The sequence below is a fragment of the Lucilia cuprina genome, chromosome 2, assembly GCF_022045245.1.
Source record: "Lucilia cuprina isolate Lc7/37 chromosome 2, ASM2204524v1, whole genome shotgun sequence".
Lineage (NCBI taxonomy): Eukaryota > Metazoa > Arthropoda > Insecta > Diptera > Calliphoridae > Lucilia > Lucilia cuprina.
This window is the reverse complement of record NC_060950.1, coordinates 63,184,984-63,201,527: the sequence shown is the minus strand read 5'-3', so window position 1 is coordinate 63,201,527 and position 16,544 is coordinate 63,184,984. Positions and strand designations below refer to the sequence as shown.

At 31.8% G+C, this 16,544-nt stretch overlaps 2 protein-coding genes across 4 annotated transcripts; one reads left to right on the top strand and one right to left on the bottom strand.

Annotated features, from left to right (window-relative positions):
• Window positions 1-3,320: 3,320 nt before the first annotated feature.
• On the top strand, window positions 3,321-4,595 carry LOC111674605 (caltractin). Of its 3 annotated transcripts, XM_023435261.2 has the most exons (3): window positions 3,321-3,461; window positions 3,516-3,693; window positions 3,774-4,595. In XM_023435261.2, exon 3 carries the CDS (start codon window positions 3,784-3,786, stop codon window positions 4,333-4,335), a length of 552 nt encoding a protein of 183 aa, XP_023291029.2. In that variant the 5' UTR covers window positions 3,321-3,461; window positions 3,516-3,693; window positions 3,774-3,783; the 3' UTR covers window positions 4,336-4,595. The 3 variants fall into 3 exon arrangements, with proteins under 3 accessions (XP_023291029.2, XP_046812676.1, XP_023291030.2); XM_046956720.1 differs by having other exon boundaries at window positions 3,334-3,693; window positions 3,777-4,595; XM_023435262.2 differs by having other exon boundaries at window positions 3,335-3,693.
• Window positions 4,596-8,399: 3,804 nt separating this feature from the next.
• Window positions 8,400-16,538, bottom strand: LOC111685432 (DNA topoisomerase 2). Its single transcript, XM_046950493.1, has 4 exons — window positions 14,723-16,538; window positions 11,302-13,484; window positions 10,871-11,239; window positions 8,400-8,768 (listed from the first exon to the last, which is right to left on the bottom strand). The coding sequence occupies exons 1-4, from the start codon at window positions 16,524-16,526 to the stop codon at window positions 8,709-8,711; spliced, it is 4,416 nt and encodes a 1,471-aa protein (XP_046806449.1). The 5' UTR covers window positions 16,527-16,538; the 3' UTR covers window positions 8,400-8,708.
• Between the last annotated feature and the right edge of the window lie 6 nt (window positions 16,539-16,544).

Below are 16,544 nucleotides of genomic sequence, written 5' to 3'. Positions count from 1 at the left end.
GACTTTGTAAATAAAAGTCGAAAAAAGTCAAAAGTCGAAAATAGTCGAAAAGTCGGAAAAAGTCGAAAAGTCGGAAAAAGTCGAAAAGTCGACTTTTATAAAATATTAAAAGTCGAAAAATCGACTTTTAATTAAATGAAAAAAGTCGAAAAATCGACTTTTAACTAAACGCAAAAAGTCGACTTTTCATAAAATGCAAAAACTCGAAATGTCGACTTTTCATAAAATGCAAAAAGTCAAAAAGTCAAAAAGTCGACTTTTCATAAAATGCAAAAAGTCGAAAAGTCGACTTTTCGTTTCAACTATAGAACCCTAACTTAAACCCCAAACAGATTAGCAAATCTAAATGACTGAAATGAAAAGCAAAACATTTCAAGATTTCAATATTTGTCTTTTTATTTTCTTTGGGGGCTTGTTTTAACTCCAAACTCTATTACTTACAAATCATCCTTTCAAAACAAGTTCTATGGCAAAAGAACAAATTTACTTGCAGCGTTTACTGCTTCATCATTATGATCATCATTAGGATAAAACTGTTAATGTGCTTATTTAAATGTTAGCTGTTGTAGACCCTTCTTTCTTTAATTTGTTGTTTTCTTTTTGTTTTGATTACACTTTAAACCGTTATAATTTAATTGCCACTTGGTATCTTTGGGATGCATATTATTTTTATGAATTTAAATTTGAGATGAGGAAGTAAAGAACAACAACAACAAAAGTCAGAACAAAATTTAAATTTTATAAAAAAACTGTCAGTCACATTTTCATGAGCATAGAATAATAATGTAAACTAAAAGCCCAGATCACTGAACTTTAATTAACTTAAAATTTTCACCATCAAAATGCAATAATCACTGATCACACAACACAACCAATGATCTTAGTATCACATATAAAACTTAACGGGTTTTAAGGATTTTAGCTATTTTCTCATTTCGGCCGTTATTTAAGAGAAATATGAGGGATCAATGATCACTACCTACTTTCTCAATTCTCATTCACTAGAAGATTGCTCTAAGTCTTAGATCTTGAAGTAACTAACTTATTATGTGTGAATCCACATAGAGAATAGGATCAGCAAGTCACATCAGTGCTGGGAGAACTATAGGCTTTATAAAAGTGTAATCTGATGGACTGCTTTAGACAAACAGGGCAATATGAAACTACTTCTGGGAGTTTAGCGTACATGCTTCTTAGGTATAAGTGATGCCATGTGTACTACTTCAACCAAGGCTCTGGAAACGTTGCTAGATATTCCATCCATTGAAACATAATTAAGATATGAGGCGGCACTTACAGCCGAACTGCTCTTTACTTTAGGCGAACTGGCCAAAAGCGGTTATAGGACACGTCATCAATGTATACTGGACACATTGGAAGGTTATACACAATCATCAAACGTGCCTGATCGTATACCAGACACAGAATGTGTCGGAAACTTTGAAACGCTGATCCCAGATAGAATATCTTGGTCAAGCGGAACATTAGAGCAAATACCAGTAGGAATCCATTGTTACACGGATGGCTCTAAATTGAGGGATAAAGTAAAGATTCAGAATCAGATATATACCACCGTTTACCAAATCATAACACAAGCTTCTAGGCAGAAGTAGGATCAATAACAGAATGCGTAAATTGGACTAGAGTAAATATGGCGCCCACAGCGCTTAACATATTTACCGACAGCCAGCAGGCAATTAGGGTGATATCAGGAGAAAGAACTAATTCTAAGACCCTATTGGATTGTAAGAAAGCTTTAACCTAATACTCTCCCGGAGGTAAGGTTCACATTATACGGGTACCAGCCCATTCGGGAGTAGTTGGTAACTAAAGAGCGAATCTAATAGCTTTAAAAGGGAAGAGAGCTCGAGGCAGTTAACCTGACAAACGCAAAAACCAAGAGAATGCCATAAGACCTCTTGGAATAATGAAACAGTAGGTAGAACCACGAAAATCCTATGGGGTGAGACTGATGAGAACAAGACGAAAAATCACCTCAAAATGAGAAATTCTAAAGTTAGTATGATAGTACGTATTCTGAGTGAACGTATATAGATCCAAGTATCTTGGAAGTGATGTAATTCCGGAAATAACATTCCTGACTAACACTGATTGGAAAATACTTAGAAATTACTTTCAGGAAACTGAATTTCTGAATATAGGGCGGTTTTTTTGTAGATAAAGGTAATGTTCATTCTTTGGTTAAACCTGGTTTAATATATGTTATGGGTTTTATTATCTTATTATCTTAGTTAACCTGAGTGTTATTGCCCAATAAACTTAAGTTATAAGATAGAAAACACACTTAACAAAAACAATGATTTCGGAAGAACAAAAACTTAATATTTTAAGTAAATTGCAATTTTCTGATTTATTTTGTTTAATATTGTTTAAAATGTTTATTTAACATTTTTTTTTCAAAATTTTTAATTTTACAAAAGTATTATTTGCCAAAAACAGCTGTTCATTGTTTATGTTTTTGACTGAAAAGTTGGCATTACTAACAAAGTTAACTGATCTTAAATCCATAACTAAAAAACACAAACATCGGTTAAAGTCCACCTTACTTTTTCCAAGCTTAATCTAATAGCAAGTTAAGCCTAGTTTAACTGAGTAGTAAGAAAACCGCCCTTACTAACTAACTACTAATAAAAAAATGTCTTACAGCATAAAACATTTCTCTCAAAACTACGTTTTTTTAGTTTTCTTGTAGTAACATATGTATATTATACGTCACATGTTGATGAAGATTTTTGATACAAATTCAAAATTAAACGATTTTTATTGTCTTCTTAAACTTTAACAAAAATCATTTTCTTTCCAATTGTTTTTGTTTACAATATTTGAATTAAAGCGATTTTACCCTTTTCATAATTGTAACGCTGTTTTCTTATTTTATTAAATAAATTAAATTTATATAAAAAATAAAAATCTTATTTTAAATTCTTTGTTTAATTTAACGATTTTTGCTCTTGAACAGTCCGGCAGCTCTAACATGATTTGTTTACATTTAAACCAGATTGCCACTTTTTGAAAAAAATATATGTTGTCAACATGGCAATATTAAATGTATACCACATGTTAAGTGTTGACAACTTTTGCTTGACGCTAAAAGCTTAAGATGTATTTCAGCATTTGATGCTGTTATTGTTAAAAAATAACTAAATTTATTAAAATTAACTTTATTGTTATATTAAAAAATGTTTTAATATGTTATTTCATAGTTTCTTTATTTGTTGTAGTAAAATTTTTTACAGATTTGTTTTGTTTTTCTTTTAAAAACTTTTATATGCTGTCATAAAATCGCTACATTATCTATACACTTTTAAACAAACTTTAGTTTTGTGCACAAATAGTTGAAAGAATCCTTTTGTAAAGGATATTTTGCCTAAAAATAGTAACAACCTGTTAGTTTAATTGATATAATAAATAAAAATATAATATAAATACAAAATTTAAGGGTGAGTTTGAAATATAACTTCCCACAACATAAAATAAAACGAAAATATTTAAAGAACACAAGGAAATACATGTCAGCTGGCTGATTAGAAGAAAACATTGAAAAATCATTAAAATTTATTATACACGACAAAGTAAAGGACATTAATATAATTACGAAACAAATAACGGTGACCAAGGATACCTGGGTGTAAAAAAATATTATTTATTTAAAACAAATAATAAAATAAAAAGGTAAGTGAAAAAAATATTTAAACTAAATAACATCTTTTTGGTAACACATTTAGTGCGTTTTGTGTATTTAAAATGGACAGTAGTGCAGCCATGGAACGTACTGCTACCACCAATACCAGTAACACGGCCAAACGTAATACCAATGCCTCTGTAAATACGGCTGGTGGGCGCAAGAAATCTGGTCCAAAATTTGAATTATCCGATGCCCAAAAGGCCGATATCAAAGAAGCCTTCGATCTTTTCGATGTCGATTGCACGGGTTTCATAGAGGTGAAAGAACTCAAGGTGGCCATACGAGCTTTAGGTTTCGAACCCAAAAAAGAGGAAATTAAGCGCATGATTGCTGAAATTGATAAAGATGGTACAGGACGCATTAGTTATAACGATTTTTTGCATTTGATGACCATGAAAATGGCTGAAAAGGATACAAAAGAAGAAATACTTAAAGCATTTCGTTTATTCGATGATGATGATACTGGTAAAATATCCTTTAAGAATCTTAAACGTGTAGCACGAGAACTGGGAGAAACTTTAACGGACGAGGAGTTAAGAGAAATGATCGATGAGGCAGATTTGGATAATGATGGTGAAGTGAATCAAGATGAATTTTTACGTATTATGAAGAAAACTAGTTTGTATTAAGGTGGTAGTGTGTTGAAGAGAATGGGATGTCAATAGAGGTTGAAATGATTGTGTTCCTTTAATGATTTTGTTTTAGGTTTTATTTATATTTCAATTGTAATATTTTAAGAAGTTCCTTTTCTTTTATAGGTATTTGCTTATTTAAAAAAATAAGTTTTTAGATATTTTTCTTAAGCATTCTTTAGTTTTTTCAATAATTTTGTATTTATTTATGTAATTTTGCAGCTTTTAATTGAAATACATGAAATTTTTATTCAATATTTTAAGTTGAAGTTATATTTTAATAGTTGGATTACTCCTCATTATGAAAAGTTTCTTCTTTTAAATCGAAATACCGAGTAACTTCCTAAAAGTATAGTTTAGTCGAGAGTATAGTTAGGTCTATCTTCTCTTTGAAATTTTAGGTTAAAAAATATCTTTTTTTCTCAACCTCTGCTATTTGTTTACCTATTTAACTATTTTTATAATAATTTTGCATTTTATATTAAGAAATACAAAAATATATGTCTGCTTTTTTAAAAGATTTATATTGCATGTAATTTTTATAAAAATAAATGAAAAGCACTAGTGAAAAATTTTACAAAAAATTGAAAAAAATATATAACAAAGAAAATATAAAAATATTTTCAAAAATAAACACTATTTTATTGCACTTTATAAACAAAAAAATCTACAAAGAATTTAACTTAAACAATTTAAAAATATATAAAATAAAGCTTGTCCGAAGACAGTCAGTTTTAGCATTCAATTATTAAAATTAGTAACAAATCTATAAAATTATTCTTTAGATAAGCACGCATAGTCCAAATTAGTTAAAAAAAGAAGCTTAAACAGAAAGAGCTTAAACAGACTTTGTCACAATATTTCACTTTCTTCTCTTTCTTAATATTTACTTAGTATTAAACAAAATATTGAAAAAATCAAAATAAAAGGAATTTTCTTTCTAAAATTTAGTAAAAAAAATTCAAATCACAGCGACAAGTCTATAATCAGGGAAATTTTCACAAAAGTATTTATATTTTGATAAAGTTTTTTGATTAAATTAAGATATAACAAATGATATATTATTCTAAAATAAATCTAAAGATTTTATGACAACCCTCTCCCGTCTATGTTTAAGCCAGCGATCTACAGTCAAAGTTTAATCTTTAAACTTGAATATAGTTTAATCTGTGGATCTGACTATGGTTAAGTCCTTAAACTTGTATAACGTGTATAATCCTAACTAGTTTAGATAATAGTCCTAACTATAGACTAATCTATAGCTTGGACTATAGTTTAGTCTATAGTCCAGACTATAGTTTAGTCTATAGTCTGGACTATAGTTTTGTCTATAGTCCAAACTATAGATAAGTCTATAGTCCAGACTATAGATAAGTCTATACTCCAGACTATAGATAAGTCTATAGTCCAGACTATAGATAAGTCTATAGCCCAGACTATAGATAAGTCCATAGTCCAGACTATAGATAAGTCTATAGTCCAGACTATAGATAAGTCTATAGTCCAGACTATAAATAAATCTATAGTCCAGACTATAAATAAATCTATAGTCCAGACTATAGATTAGTCTATAGTCCAGACTAATACATAGATTGGTCTATAGTCCTGACTACAGATTAGTCTATAGTCCAGACTATAGATTAGTCTATAGTCCTGACTATAGATTAGTCTATAGTCCAGACTATAGATTAGTCTATAGTCCAGACTATAGATTAGTCTATAGTCCAGACTATAGATTAGTCTATAGTCCAGACTATAGATAATACTATAGTCCCGATTATAGATTAGTCTATAGTCCAGATTATAGATTTGTCTACACTATAGATTAGGCTAAACTATAGACCTGACTATAGACTAAAATATAGTCCCAACTATAGAATAGTCTATAGTCCAGACTATAGATTATTTTATAATCCAGACTATATATTAGTCTATACTCCAGACTATAGACTAAACTACAGTCCAAACTATAGATTAGTCTCTAGTCCAGACTATAGACTAAACTATAGATTAGTCTATAGTCCAGACTATAGACTAAACTATAGATTAGTCTATAGTCCAGACAATAGACTAAACTATAGTCCAAACTATAGATTAGTCTATAGTCCACACAATAGATAAGCCTCTAGTCCAGACAAAAGATCAGTCTCTAGTCCAGACAATAGATAAATCTCTAGTCCAGATAATAGATAAATCTGGACTAGAGATTAGTCTATAGTCCAGACTATAGATTAGTCTATAGTCCAGACTATAGATTAGTCTATAGTCCAGACTATAGATTAGTCTATAGTCCAGACTATAGATTAGTCTATAGTCCAGACTATAAATTAGTCTATAGTACAGACTATAGATTAGTCTATAGTCCAGACTATAGATTAGACTATAGTCCAGACTATAGATTAGTCTATAGTCCAGACTTTAGATTAGTCTATAGTCCAGACTATAGATTAGTCTATAGTCCAGACTATAGATTAGTCTATAGTCCAGACTATATATTAGTCTATAGTCCAGACTATATATTAGTCTATAGTCCAGACTATAGATTAGTCTATAGTCCAGACTATAGATTAGTCTATAGTCCAGACTATAGATTAGTCTATAGTCCAGACTATAGATTAGTCTATAGTCCAGACTATAGATTAGTCTATAGTCCAGACTATAGATTAGTCTATAGTCCAGACTATAGATTAGTCTATAGTCCAGACTATAGATTAGTCTATAGTCCAGACTATAGATTAGTCTATAGTCCAGACTATAGATTAGTCTATAGTCCAGACTATAGATTAGTCTATAGTCCAGACTATAGATTAGTCTATAGTCCAGACTATAGATTAGTCTATAGTCCAGACTATAGATTAGTCTATAGTCCAGACTATAGATTAGTCTATAGTCCAGACTATAGATTAGTCTATAGTCCAGACTATAGATTAATCTATAGTCCAGACTATAGATTACTCTATAGTCCAGACTAAAGATTAGTCCATAGTCCAGACTATATATTAGTCCATAGTCTAGACTATAGTTTAGTCTATAGTCTAGGCTATAGTTTAGTCTATAGTCCATACTATTGATTAGTCTATAGTCCACACTGTAGATTAGTCTATAGTCCAGACTATAGATTAGTCTATAGTCCAGACTATTGATTAGTCTATAGTCCAGACTATTGATTAGTCTATAGTCTAGACTATTGATTAGTCTATAGTCCAGACAATAGATTAATCTATAGTATGGACTATAGGTTGCTCTATAGTCCACCTATAGATTAGTCTATAGTCTAGACTATAGTTTTTTTCTAGACTATACTTTAGTCTATAGCATGCACTTCGATTTAGTCTAAAGTCTGTACTATAAACTGGACTATTAGTTTAGTTTATAGTAAAATTTTAAAAATAAAAATAAATTTTCAATAAAAAAATATATTTTTTCGTTTTTATTTAAAATGATATTTTTTATTATTTTTTTTAATCAGTGAATGTTAAATATTTTTCTTTCGAGTTTGTTTCTATTCGCTTGTCCTATAAAAAATCAAGATCTTAACATTTTATTTGAATATTTTATGTTTTATTTTACGAAAAATGTTTTAATATAAGACAATTTTATAAAAAACAGAATTAATTTAGGAAAATTAAAAAAAAAGAACTACAATTGAAATTCTTTTATTAAAGACTTATTATGGGTTGATTTTTGGATAAAATTTATATCTTTTCAAATAAAAAATGTTAAAGAAATCATATTAAAAATAATGTATTTACAAAAAACTAAAAAGAGGATTATACACAAAAAGAAAAAAAATAATTAAAGAAATAAATTTAAAAAAAAATTAATTTTAAGTTTTAAATTTATAATTTGTTTAGTAATTTAAACATTAAAATGATAGAATGTGAAAGAAAAAAAAAGAATTATGAAATATTTTGAAGGTTTCATGACAAAATAAAATGCTTTGTTTTTTTTTTTTTTTTTTTTGTTTCTAGTAGAGCTGTTGGTAGTAGATTATTGTTTAAATTTTAATTAAGAATAAATAAAATAATTATATATTTAAAATGAGAAAAACAAAAACTGTGTTGAAAAATTAAGCATATTTCTTTTTCATTTAATTTAAATTAGAAATATAATTAAAAAGAGTAAGTATTAGATAATACGTTCACATTTAAAACAAATTTAAAACACATATATATGAAAAGAAAATCAAAGATTTTCTTAATAATAGGCCATGGATTATAAGAGGAGTATAAGGGTGGGATGTATGAGCGGGACAGACTTAAAGAGACGTGGGTATGCTTTAAAAGTAGAAGATATTTTTGTAATTTTCTCTTATTTTGTAAAATTATTTTATATGTTTATTTATTAAAATTAAAAAAAGTGTTAATTTTTTAAGCCTCAAAATCAGAGTCATCATCATCTTCGCTATCGATTATACGCTTCTTCTTTTTCTGGAAAAGAGAGAACAAAATTATTTTAATTTATAGGGGTAAAGAAAAGTACGTGAAAAAATAAATAAGTAAGTTAGTTAGTAAGTAAGTAAGTAAGTAAGTAAGTAAGTAAGTAAGTAAGTAAAGTAAGTAAAGTAAGTAAGTAAGTAAGGTAAGTAAAGTAAGTAAAGTAAGTAAAGTAAGTAAAGTAAGTAAGTAAGTAAGTAAGTAAGTAAGTAAGTAAGTAAGTAAGTAAGAGTATAAGTAAGTAAGTAAGTAAGTAGTAAGTAAGTAAGTAAGTAAGTAAGTAAGTAAGTAAGTAAGTAAGTAAGTAAGTGAGTAAGTTAGTAAGTAAGTGAGTAAGTAAGTAAGTAAGTAAGTAAGTAACTAAGTAAGTAAGTAAGTAAGCAAGTAAGTAAGTAAGTAAGTAAGTAAGTAAGTAAGTAAGTAAGTAAGTAAGTAAGTAAGAAAGTGAGTGAGTAAGTGAGTGAGTAAGTAGGGTTCTATAATTGAAACGAAAAGTCGACTTTTTGCATTTTATGCAAAGTCGATTTTTTAACTTTTTTCATTTAGTTAAAATTCGACTTTTAGTATTTTATAAATAGTCAACTTTTTCCGAAATTTCGACTTTTCGACATTTTTCGACTTTTCGACCTTTTCCGACTGTTCCATTTTTTTCGACTTTTTTCGTTTTTTTTCGAATTTTTTTTTTGACTTTTTGACATTTTTCGAATTTTCGACCTTTTCCGACTTTTCCATTTTTTGCGCTTCCGAATTTTCCATTTTTTCGACTTTTTTCGTTTTTTTCGACTTTTCGGCCTTTCCGAACTTTTCCATTTTTTTGGACTTTTCGCCTTATTTCGATTTTTTTCGACTTTTCGACTTTTCGACTATTGTTTTAATTTTTTCGAGTTTTTGACTTTTTTTCCACTTTTTTAAAATTTTCGACTATTTTTGATTTTTTTCGAGTTTTCGACCTTTTTACGACTTTTTTCGACTATTCTTTTACTTTTTCGAGTTTTTCCGACTATTTAAGAGTTTTTGGCTTTTTTCCACTTTTTTTTAAATTTTCGACTATTTTTGACTTTTTCCTACTATTTTCGAGTTTTCGACCTTTTCCGACTTTTCGAGTTTTTGACTATTTTTCAACTATTTTTTTACTTTTTCGAGTTTTTCCGACTATTTTAAAGTTTTTGACTTTTTTCCACTTTTTTTTAAATTTTCGACTATTTTTGACTTTTTCCTACTTTTTCAAGTATTCGACCTTTTTTCGACTATTGTTTTACTTTTTTCGAGTTTTTCCGGCTATTTGAGAGTTTTTGATTTTTTTTCCACTTTTTTAAAATTTTCGACGAACATTTTTGACTTTTTTCTACTATTTTTCGACTTTTTGACTATTTTTCAACAATTTTTTCTTTACTTTTTTAAAATTTTCGAATATTTTGGACTTTTTTCTACTATTTTAGAATTTTCGACTTTTTTCATCTGATATATGACTTTTGTATCATATCTGTCAGATATATCACTTTGATATATATGTCTATTGTATCACTATGTTATGACATCTGTCTGATATATCACTTTGATATCATATTTGTCTGATATATCACTTTGACATCATATCTGTATGATATATCACTTTGATAACATATCTATATGATATATCACTTTGATATCTTATCTGTCCGATAAGATATCAAAAATTTTCGGTTTGGAGAAAAATTTAACTTTAGCAACAGCCACTGCCACTGTATCCGCATTATTCAGAACATCTTATCGATCGTTTATACAACATATTTTGTATGAAAACCTGTCTTATAAACCTCTGATAAATTGTTAAGAATAAGGCACTTAGTCCTGACTATAGTGTAAGGTAACGACTATAGTCTATTCTACATTCTATAGACTTGAAAATAGTCCAAAGCCTTGACTACATTCTTCACATATATCTATATAGACAATAAAGTCCATAGTCTTTTCTATAGTCAAAACACTATATATAGTCTAGTGCATATTATATTTATGGTCTAGTTTTAGTCCAATTTTAGTTTAGTTCCACCCGCATTATTGTCTTGTGCTAGATCTATTCTAGTTTTATTTCCAAAAAGAAAAACCTTATTTACCTTTTTGTCTTCCTCACTATCACTTGATGATTTATTTTTACGCGGTCTCTTGGTAACCGCTTTCTTTTTAGGAGCTGGTGGTGATTCTTCTTCACTTTGTTGAACAACAGCATCTTCGGAATCTTCTTCATCCGATATTCTCTGGGTCTTATGGGTGGGTGCTTTAACCGCTTCATTATCTTTGAATACTAATTCACCATCACTACTCTTTTCCTCTTCCGAATCTAAAAGACCGGAATAATTGATCTTTTTAGTAGCCTGACGACGTCCAGGACGATCGGCACGTGGTGCCACATTGACTGACATATCAACATCACTGCCGGATAGAATATCCTCATCTTCATCAGAACTGCCAGCTTTCTTTTTGCGCTAAAAGTTTAAAATTCAATATAATTAAAAGACTCTTTTGTTTAAATACTATTTTAACTTACTCCTTTAGGCTTGAAACCCAATTTAGTTTGTTTAAGACCATCCTCGGCCTCCTTCTTTTTAGGGGCTCTCTTAGTACCAGGTTCTTTTTTAACCTTGACCGCTTTGGGTGAGGATTTGGGTCCTTTAGCTCCACCCTCTACTAAAGCATCAAAATCATCCACATCCGCTGCTGCACCTTCTTTACTGGCCTTCTTATCCACCTTTTCCTTTTTAACCTTGGTGGTGGCTGCCACAGCGGCTGATACCTTTTTCATTATCTCCTCGGTTACCTTGAATTCTACTTTAACACCTTGAGGATCAGGGAATACATCAGCATTGCCATCTTTATTGCCACGTTTCTTGAGGGCAGCATTGGCGGTGGCTTTGTTCTTGGCCAAAGCCTTGGCTTGTTTCTTATTTATACCCAACTCATCGAGACGTTCTTTCTCCTCCACTTCATTAAGTTTCTTTTCCAATTCATCTAAATCATCCAACCACAACATTTCAATGGTTTTAGCCTTTAGGGCGGCCAATTCAGCCAATTTCTGATCTCTTTGTTTTAACAATTCGTTTTTACGTTCCTCCGTCAACATCCACATGGACATGCCCAACAGGTAATCGAATTTTTTAACATCGGTGAGTTTTTGGAATGCTTTTTCGGGATCAGCTGGTAATTTTTTCTCCTTTTTAATGGAGGTGGAGGCCGACTCCTCTTCCTCCTCTTCTTCATCATCTACCTCCTCTTCGTCTTGTTGGTTAATACGTTGTTGCCATTCTTTAACGGGATCGGGACGATAGCCACGCTTGATGAGCTCATCTATCATGGCTTTACGTTTTTTGTTCTCAACCACCAGAGTACGTTCACATTTCTCCAAAATGAAACGTGCCTGATCGGTAAGACGATCGGCTTGAGCCGTCAACTGACCCACCAAATATTCTTTACGTTTATTGTAATATTCCAAACGTAGCGGATAGAAAGCTCTTAAAATATCCAAGGATGTGGGATAACGTCTTAAACAATTCAATTCATCGAAGCAATGCATTTGATTGGTGGACAAAGACGAAGTCAATTTGAAGACACGATGGAAACCACCTTCCTCTTGTTGCAAACGCTCAAATTCTCCAGGAGCCAAAGTAATAACAAAACGTACCGTTGTATCGGTATGATATTCACGATAATCCGAGATAATAGCCTTAACTTTTTCCGATCCCGTTGACAGAGGTTCAAGAACATTTTCCTTATAATTTTGTGTCCAGGTGCCAATGGGCAATTCAGAAATTTCTATTTTATTACCCTGTATAATTTGTATATTACCCGAACTTATATAACGACCATCGGATATATACTCAATGGGACCACGGAAATTCTTATACCAGGGATGCATGGGTTGGGGTTCTTCTTTAGCTATCATTCGTCTAAGATTCTGCATAATATCACGAGGATTGTGATTGTAGATTTTGGTAGACCAACCGGTGCCAATACCATCGGCACCATTAACCAAAACCATGGGTATAACCGGCATATACCATTGTGGTTCAATCCTTTGACCATCATCAACCTCATACTGCAGCAAAGGATCATCATGGGGATGAAAAATAAGACGTGCCAGAGGTGACATTATAGTGAAAATATAACGAGCGCTGGCACAATCTTTGCCGCCCGTTAAACGTGTACCGAATTGACCTCTAGGCTCTAGGAGATTAATATTATTCGAGCCCACATAGTTTTGGGCCAAATTAACAATGGTCATTTGTAGTGAAACCTCACCGTGATGGTAAGCGGACATTTCAGCCACCGAACCAGACAGTTGAGCCACTTTAACTTCTCTCTTATCATTACGCTTAAAGCAGGTGAACATAACCTTACGTTGACCTGGCTTAAAACCATCAACTAGACATGGTATAGAACGTACATTATCAGCATTAGAGAATAACACCAATTCCAAATTAATAAAGTCAGCATAGGTAACAGCCTTAGTGCCCTTGGTGTAGAGATAGCGTTCGGGTAAGCCCAAAGTTTTACGTCTTTTTACTTCATCCATATGAGAAGTCAACCATTCTTTACGTGACTCAATGTGTTTGCGTGAGAAAGCCATAACAATGCTGTCATCATCTTTGTTGCCATCATATTTGAATAAGATACGATGTCTATCCATGTCCTGGAAGTATTCTTTCGCCTCCTTAGAGGTCGAGGTACCCAAACCTGAAAGTGGTAAACAAATATTACAAATTATTCTATTACATAGTTCGTTTTCAAAGTTCTAGTTTCTTAGTTTAGTTCTAGTTCATTTATAGTTCGGTTCTAGTTCAGTTCAAGATCAGTTCTAGTTTAGTTCTAGTTCAGTTCTAGTTCAGTTCTAATTCAGTTCTAGTTCAGTTCTAGTTCAGTTCTAGTTCAGTTCTAGTTCAGTTCTAGTTCAGTTCTAGTTCAGTTCTAGTTCAGTTCTAGTTCAGTTCTATTTTCAGTTCAGTTCTAGTTCAGTTCTAGTTCAGTTCTAGTTCAGTTCTAGTTCAGTTCTAGTTCAGTTCTAGTTCAGTTCTAGTTCAGTTCTAGTTCAGTTCTAGTTCAGTTCTAGTTCAGTTCTAGTTCAGTTCTAGTTCAGTTCTAGTTCAGTTCTAGTTCAGTTCTAGTTCAGTTCTAGTTCAGTTCTAGTTCAGTTCTAGTTCAGTTCTAGTTCAGTTCTAGTTCAGTTCTAGTTCAGTTTCAGTTCAGTTTCTAGTTCAGTTCTAGTTCAGTTCTAGTTCAGTTCTAGTTCAGTTCTAGTTCAGTTCTAGTTCAGTTCTAGTTCAGTTCTAGTTCAGTTCTAGTTCAGTTCTAGTTCAGTTCTAGTTCAGTTCTAGTTCAGTTCTAGTTCAGTTCTAGTTCAGTTCTAGTTCAGTTCTAGTTCAGTTCTAGTTCAGTTCTAGTTCAGTTCTAGTTCAGTTCTAGTTCAGTTCTAGTTCAGTTCTAGTTCAGTTCTAGTTCAGTTCTAGTTCAGTTCTAGTTCAGTTCTAGTTCAGTTCTAGTTCAGTTCTAGTTCAGTTCTAGTTCAGTTCTAGTTCAGTTCTAGTTCAGTTCTAGTTCAGTTCTAGTTCAGTTCTAGTTCAGTTCTAGTTCAGTTCTAGTTCAGTTCTAGTTCAGTTCTAGTTCAGTTCTAGTTCAGTTCTAGTTCAGTTCTAGTTCAGTTCTAGTTCAGTTCTAGTTCAGTTCTAGTTCAGTTCTAGTTCAGTTCTAGTTCAGTTCTAGTTCAGTTCTAGTTCAGTTCTAGTTCAGTTCTAGTTCAGTTCTAGTTCAGTTCTAGTTCAGTTCTAGTTCAGTTCTAGTTCAGTTCTAGTTCAGTTCTAGTTCAGTTCTAGTTCAGTTCTAGTTCAGCTCTAGTTCAATTCTAGTTCAGTTCTAGTATAAATCTAGTTTAGTTCTAGTTAGTCACAAATTTTTAAATAACTCCAAAAAATAATTACCTTTGTAGTATTTGATATTATAGGTCTGATGGTTAGGTGTATCATTCTTCCATTCCTCAAACTCGGGCAGTGAATAGAAAGACAATTCTTCATTTTTCTTAGTAGCCTTAACAATGGGTGTAATAAATTCCTCTAGGAAAGGTAAACGCAACAATTCCGGCCAATTGGTGTGTATAAAATTAATAAGTAGACCTTTGATATGAGAACCATCCTGATCCTGATCTGTCATTATCATAACTTTGCCATAACGCAAAGTTTTAATATCATCCATTGTAAGATATTTCTTTTTATACTGAAGACCTATGATCTTACATAGATTATTGATTTCAGCATTTTCAGCCAATTGTTTAAATGTGGCTTCACGAACATTTAACAATTTACCACGCAACGGAAAGACACCATAGAAATTGCGTCCTATGACACCAAGACCCGAAACAGCTAAAGATTTAGCTGAGTCACCCTCGGTTAAAATCAAAGTACACATGTAAGAGTTTTTGGTACCGGCTTCGTTAGCATCTTCCAGTTTGGGTATACCCTTGATTTTGGTAGATTTTTTGCCACCGGTTTTGGCAATATCATTTTCAGCTTTGAATTTGGCCCAAGATAAGACAGATTCCACTATGCCAGATTTGGACACGGCACTAATGAATTTTTCAGTTATGGCAGCCTTGGAGCCAAAACTTTTCGCCTGTAGAGTCATGTTTTCTTTGGTTTGCGAGTCAAAGGTAGGATTTTCAATTAAACAATTGACAAATACCCACAAATGATTGCGCACCTGGAAAGGTTTAATGCTAATGCCACCTTTATTTTTCTTTTTTAAAACTTCCAGCAGTTGTTTAATGATATTATCGACCACATGATCAACATGACGACCACCCTTAGTGGTGGCAATGGAATTAACAAATGACACCTGTTGAAAACCTCTATCCGAAGGACAGCAGGCTATTTCCCAACGTTCACCACATTGTTCATAGACAATCTTAATGGGTTGACCTCCCTCATTCTCATCCTGTTTGATATATAAATCTATATAGTCCTTGAAATTCTTAACGGCCAACTTTTTGCCATTTAAATATACAGCCACACCCTTACTGGTGGCGGCCACATCAAAAGCACGACGACACATTAAAGCCACTATATCCTCATCTAAACGTTCCATTTTAAATTTAGCCAAATCAGGACTAAAAGTAATTTTGGTATAATCAGTGCCGGCAAACTCTTTAATCTTAGGATCTGTTGTTTTAGTCATATTAGCAGCCCAGGTTTGTTTGAAATGCTTTTTATACTGTTTAGTGGCTGTCTCAACGGTAAAAGAAGTGGAGAAGATATTACACAATTTGGCACCATAACCATTACGACCACCGGTAACCTTTTTCTCATCATCATTGTAATTGGACGATGTTAAGAGATGACCAAAAATCATAGTTGGCACATACATCTTTTCTTCTTTGTGCATTGTAACGGGTATACCTTGACCATTATTCCATACCGATATCATATTCTTTTCCGGTTCTATGTCAATTTTAATGGTGTTCATACTTTTATCACGCTGTTTATTATCGGCAGCATTTACTAGGATTTCATCGAAAATCTTATAGAGACCGGGTACAAAAGATATTTCACGTTGTACCATACGATTGCGTTCTTCATTATAGACCCACATTAATTCCTTGGTATGTTCTACAGAACCAATATAGGTATCGGGTCTTAGGAGGATATGTTCCAATTGAGATTTTTTCTGATACATTTGTTCGATGGACAGGCCACCGCCACCGGCTTTACTGCCATTCTGCATAGAAGCCATTTTTCTTGGAAATTCTTT

Bases quoted from the DNA above. Each gene is read 5' to 3' on its own strand.
- LOC111685432 (XM_046950493.1), bottom strand. From the start codon at position 16,526: ATGGCTTCTATGCAGAATGGCAGTAAAGCCGGTGGCGGTGGCCTGTCC. The intron at 13,485-14,722 runs GTAATTATTTTT...TACCACTTTCAG, and splicing joins TAATATCAAATACTACAAAG to GTTTGGGTACCTCGACCTCT. The intron at 11,240-11,301 runs GTAAGTTAAAAT...TTAAACTTTTAG, and splicing joins TGGGTTTCAAGCCTAAAGGA to CGCAAAAAGAAAGCTGGCAG.
- LOC111674605 (XM_023435261.2), top strand. From the start codon at position 3,784: ATGGAACGTACTGCTACCACCAATACCAGTAACACGGCCAAACGTAAT.